At 52.3% G+C, this 6,000-nt stretch overlaps 1 protein-coding gene across 1 annotated transcript in view; it reads right to left on the bottom strand.

Moving 5' to 3' along the window:
- Positions 1–368: 368 nt before the first annotated feature.
- The window catches only part of REXO1 (RNA exonuclease 1 homolog), a 34,475-nt gene continuing 28,843 nt past the window's right edge, over positions 369–6,000 (bottom strand). The window contains exons 16-17 of the mRNA XM_085313115.1: positions 4,424–4,544; positions 369–3,684 (exon numbers count right to left, since the gene is read on the bottom strand). Of these exons, the coding sequence (XP_085169241.1) occupies positions 3,596–3,684; positions 4,424–4,544 (210 nt within the window). The 3' untranslated portion in view covers positions 369–3,595. The remainder of the gene's footprint in view (positions 3,685–4,423; positions 4,545–6,000) is intronic.

The raw sequence follows: 6,000 nt of genomic DNA, 5'->3' as shown, positions 1-6,000 counted from the left end.
CRGGCATCGCCTTGTCTTGCGGTCCCAAGGAGACGTCACCTCTCTGGTGAGGAAGTCTTGTTCTCCTGGCAAGGCTCACGGCGTGGGAGAAAGCCCTTTCGCAGGCACCGTTAGCGCACGGGCAACTCAATGCAGAGCCCAAGGCAAGAGGCTGCTGAGGTCTCCTCCGAGGGTATTTACCGGCCTCTGGAGCACAGAGCCTTTGTGAGGATGAGGAGGAAGCAACAGTGCCAAGAAGGCTAAGGGATGGCTCCTGCAAAGCCAGGAGGGGACRGACGTGTTCGGTCCCTCCCAGCCTCGGGGATCAATCCATCGCCCACGTCCTCCCCGACCCTGCTGCCGGCAGAGCAGACCCAGACACAGGAGCATGCGTCTAGCCAACACCCTTTTATTAAAAACAGTTACAAAAAGTTACAGGTTACAATATTTATATACAACCCAGAAACCTCTCGCGGACCTTAAACCTCTGGTTTTACAGTGTTTCGGGGACCGCGCTGCCAAGGGTACCCAGGAGCAGGGCCCACGCCTGTCGCACGACGAGGGAGGCTAACGACAGCACGCGGCTCGCGCACCTCCACTGCGCGCCCGAGGACGTGCCGTGGGTTCGGACCCAGAAGGAAACGGTACTTCAGATGCACACAGCGGGGAGCGAGCGGTCTCCTTTCCCACTAACTTCCCGTGCAAGAAAAAGGCAATTCTGCCGCCCTCGCACCCCGCCGCAGCCTCGATTTAGAGGGGCTCAGCTGAACCGCGCAGGAGCAGTGGAGAAAGGAAAGGGAAATGACYGGGATCCCCTCTCGGCTAGCCAGACTCAGGCTTTTAAACCTGGAGGAAAATGCACTACCCCATGCTGTACCCTTCCCCAAGCCCAGCTCCCTTCAGCTGGGGGAAAGCCAGGAAACCAGCTCCCGAGCAGGAGGCCAACACACTGGATGGACACGCGCTGCATGTGCGTAGAAACACGGGCGCTGGTTTTTGGAGGAGCTGGGACTTTGCATCCAACATTGGGGATCCTTGAGGCAAGAGCTGGCTTCAAAATCTAACACAGCTACGATAATGCATTTCACTGCGGAGACGGGAGAGCCGTATGCTCGTGTCTCCTTCCTAGAGTTGCTCCGTCTAAAGCAGCATCGGTACCTGCAGAGGGGATGGGGATGCAGCACGGTGGGCTGCTACAGGTACGCTCCATCACTGTAATAAGATAAGAAGATATATGGGGTCTGCTGAAGGGAAGAGGCAGAAGCAGGAACAAACCTTCCTTCCCTCATTAGGAAGCGCTGACCGTTCCACCTCTCTCCCAGGGCCTGAGCAGAAGACCAAGAACAGCATCGTTCCCTRTGACAGCAGGCGACAGGGGAGAGGGACGAGATAAGGCGTCCAGAGCTCCTTCACGGGGAAGCCCCAAAGCAGGGAAGGAGGAGGTCGCAATGCTTGGCAAAGGCAGGCTGCAGGGAGAGCTTGATGCAACATGGCCTACGAACCACAGAGGAAGCGGCAGGGAGCTGCACGGCCCTAACTTTGGGAAGAAGAACAGGCTGGGATCTAACCACTGCCCACCAGAGAAAGCATAGAAGGGCTCAGCAAGAACAGGAGCTTTTGCAGTCCTCCATCCCTCCTGGTGGCTTCAGGAGGGAGCCTGGCAGAGGCCTGGCACTGAACATCATATCCTCACCTCTAAAGACAGTAACGCTACGGGGAGAACTTGGGGCTGAGTGAGCACAGACCTGCTCGCGGGTCAGACCTGGGGCCAGGCACTGAGCTGCCCAGGCCAACTGGCCCAAGAAGAACACCCGGCCTGTGGCACGCATGGGCCAGCGCTCCTCCCTACCAGCAAGGGCACGGAGGAGGGGCAGCTCAGAGGGACGGGCTGGGGGACACGCAGCACATCCCCTGGCTGAATCCCACCACCACCAGCAGCTACAGGGGTATGAGGGCCCCACTGAGAGTCTGGCCCAGTTCTGAAAAGAAACAAAACCCAGCARTTCCTCAGCCCCACTTCCATGAGAGCAACTCAGACTGCCCACATCGGGATGTAGGGCCTGCTACATGCCAGCCACCGCTGGGGAAGCGATTCCGGTCCACACCTGGGAGGGGAAGGGAGTTAGGCAATTTCTGCTCTAATAACCAGCTGCAACTGTGCTGAGATGCTACCTGAACCTCAGCTAGGGGAGAACATCTAAATTAGGGACTGTTTCTCTCAGCTCTGTTGTTCTTCCCAAAGCAATGGGGCCTTGCTAGAGACCCTGCAGGCCAAGAAGGACCATMAGGGCCTTCACAGTCCACCTGTGTCACTGCCTGAGTTGCTGCAAGTGAGACAGAGAAACTATCAACAGTTGCTTTTGTCCAGGAGGCCAGAGACAAAAACTGACTCTTCTGCTTTTCTTCTTAAAACATCCAACGTGCAAACTAGCTAAAAAGAATATTTTCACCTATTGCTTTTGATCTTCCCTGCATCAAGTCCCTGCAATCAGGGAGAAACTCGTGGGGAGCCCTGCATGCTTGTAAGTACTGTTGGGGCACCCTTAGGTGCCATCTTAGCAGCACCTAGGTCACTCCCAAGCCTTGATCCCTACATATGAGCTTGCTGGAGATGCACTGGAAGCTCAGCAGCAAGGGAAGGACAGCTTGTCCTAGCCTGCAAAAGGACTTGCCCTCCCCAGTAATTACGATGCCTTTTACCATTCTCCATCCCACCACGACTCCTGCCCTGGAAGGCTGCGAGTCTTCCCGTGGCTCTGGGAGCCTGATTTGTCACAGCCACGCTGTCCCCTGTGTCACTACTACGTGCACTAGCCAGGGGCTCCCTGAGGTCTGCGCAAGGTCTGACACTTGTGGCTTCTCCCTGTTCCAGCTGCTGCAGAACTGGGATGACAGCACTCACCAGAAAGACCATCTGGGTCATAGTAACTGGGATCTCCCCTGACCCCAAGCGATTCCTAAGCCTGCTGCTCCCACCGCACCCTCTCAGAGACAGCCTCTCTCTCTCAGCTCTGGCTTTTTCCTCTGCTGTGAGTCCGTACTAGGATCTCTTTCCAGATGGCTTGATCCTTGACTCTCACTATCCCCTGCTTGTCATTCTTACACCAGCTCCCATTCACTTCACAGCTTCCTGCCCTTCTTTCTTCCATTTCCCCCTTCTCCAAACACTGAGAGAAGCTATCTGCTTTGGAATACGGAGGCAGTTAAAGTTGTATTTGAAAAAAAGAGACCTGCCTTTAACTGAACCAGAAAGATCCTTCTGTACGTATCCAACCTATCTCTAAAAGCTTCTCCTAGGAACCAAGAAGTTTCTCTCTGGTTKCACTATCCAAAACTGCCTTGCCATGCCTACAAGGCAACTGCTATATCACAGAGTATTCCTCAGGTGGAGTCAAAAGGATCTGAGAGCCTCTACCTGGACGCAGGGACCTGCGAGCAGTGAGCTGGTGCCGTTCAGCTGTGCCAGCAGCAGTCCTTAAGTCCCATAGATACCTGTGAGTGCATGGGGAATCTGGGGTAGCATGCTGCCGCGTACAGGTGGACAGTGTTACTCTGAGCATTTATTGCACTGCTTCAAAGAGGTGGAGGAGGAACAGGAGAGAGAAGAAAGCGCAAGTCATCGTTTCACTTTAGCATCTTCTTTGATCTTCCAGACCATCAGCTCCATGCAAGCTCTGGCATCCTCGCTAGAGTCGTGCCCTTCGACTGGAGATAGAAAGACAAGGACCACAGTTAACACCTCAGCCTAGCGAGCCCCTCTGCCACTGAAGGGCCACCTGTACAAAACCACAGATGGAGGCTTCCCAAAGTCCTGTCTGACACTACTGGCCCAGCTGCTCACTTGCCCCTTTGCCGCTGCGAGTACAGGCACAGCTGTGGGGCACGCAGTGAGCCAGTAGGAGACTTAAAGAGTTTCCACTAAGCACGTTTTTGCTGGGCTTCATTCTGAACCCGCTCCCTTGTTTAAATAAGGAATGAAATGTTGCTACTCCACAGGCCTTGAGGCTAAGGAGTAGCTCGGTCAGAGGCCTCAACTTCATCAGCAGTATGTTTACAATGCGTTCAAGGAAGGTAGAAAGGAACATGCCATGCTTCAAACGGAAATGTCAAGCTCAGTTTGCCAGAGAGAGAAGGGAGGGCATGCCATGGCCTTAACACAGCTGTCCCTGGCCTTCTCGCACCACCTCCATGTCCCCACCTAGCACAARGAGGGAAGATGGAAGTACTGCAGGCCCTCACAGCAAAGGCTTCAAACTAAATAGGCCTGTGGCAAAGATTTCATATGCTGTCCCATTCACAGCTACTGGCAGACACTATGCAAAATAAAGCTCAAGAGGGAGAGATGGGGCTTGGAGGAGAACAGAGAGGGAGGGAGGTCTAAGGAACCTGCATCCAAGTGGGATGGGAAGCGAGACTCTCACTCTCAGCTTCTCCTTTTTCTCACCGTTGTCCTGGATGATGCGCTTGAGGTAGTCTGCCATCAGCGTCCGGAGAGCCCGTTTGTAAGGCAAACCCAGCCGGTGGGGAAAGACGATTGCAGTATCCACCACTGTGCCATGGATAAGCTGGAGGGAGGGAACAGGAAAGAAGCACACTTATTTTCCCTCTCCCATTCCTTGGGATTAACCATGCTACAGCAATCTTCCGGTCAGCCTTTCAGGCTCTGTGTAATGCTATCACGAAGCTCCAATCCAACCAGTCTTGCAAGAAGCTCTGAGTCAAAGATGACTCCCCCTTAAARGATATGTGCACACCTACTTCCCAATGCTCCGCCAGCCAGCATAGCTGCCCTCAAAGCCCTGGCTACCCTATACAAAGTAGCAGAAATCCAAGGCTTACTCAATTCTTATAACTCAAACTATAGGTCTGAGTTATAACAGGATAGATTAATCCTTAGTACCTTGGCCTGGAGAAGATGGCACACTTCTGAGGGTACCTACCACAATGGAAAACAAAGCCAAGGACCCAGTGACCACACAAAACTTGTTACACCCTTTCAACAGCTTCTCAGGATGCGGAATTAAGCAGAAAGCACATAAGAATCAAAACTGTACTTGACACACTGTACATCACACTGCCTAGTGTACATCACCGTGGGAGCAGATTTTTGCTTTTTCTAGGGAAAAAGTCTAACCTTTGAGATGCAAACCAACCCCAAAAATTCCAGCCAGAGTCTGTCAGCAATTAGAGTCAACAGGAAGTTTTTAACCAACACTGGCTTAGCAAGCACAGGATGAAATGAGTCAAGCAGATCTCATACTTCTGAGTGTAAGGAACTACAAAGTGGATGGGCGGGAAGTCCTGGCCAGTCCCACGTTTGGGTCCAACWGGCTGGGCCCACAGTGGAGGCAAGAGGTTTGCAGTCCTCTAGGTATGAAGTGTCATCATTCTGGAGGTGCTAAGGATGCTGAACAAGTTAACATGCTACCTATCCTGTACCAAGGGGTCCTGTGAGGCCACACACAACCAGAGCTCTCCCAAATGCCACAGTCAACAAAGCACACAAACATAGAGTAAAACRGGTATTATCTTCCCCTTAATCCTAATTTCTTACTCTTGAGCTAAAATGAGATTAATTCTCTGTTGGCCAAGAACGTGTGTTCAGTGGGAGCTGAAGGAACTTGGGTGAAAGCAAATCCACRTGGTGAGTTTAGGACCACAATGCGGTATCTGTATCTCTGACCGAAGGATTGCTCTGAGTCTCAACACAAAGTGACAGGATAATCCAGTCTCCTCATCTGCCTTGACTCTTTCCGGGCACCAGCTAATGTTGCGTGACAATTCATAACTTCAGCGTTAATAGTTTCATAGCCCAGATCCGTAAATGCCTTAGAACAGCTGCAGTTTAACAGAAACAACCTGCTATGCTCTTTGGAGTGTAAAACTGCCAACATTATGGATAATCTCTCCTAGACTGCAGTCAACTTTGGCACCCACCCAGGCACAATGATAATTACTTATGTAGATCAGGAAGACTGAAGAAACAGGATAATATAGCCTTAAATAAAAACTGAAATGCTA

Source organism: Rhea americana, unplaced genomic scaffold, assembly GCF_003343005.1.
Source record: "Rhea americana isolate MKP2758 unplaced genomic scaffold, rheAme1 scaffold_378, whole genome shotgun sequence".
Taxonomy (NCBI): Eukaryota; Metazoa; Chordata; class Aves; order Rheiformes; family Rheidae; genus Rhea; species Rhea americana.
This window is presented reverse-complemented; position numbering and strand designations above follow the sequence as displayed.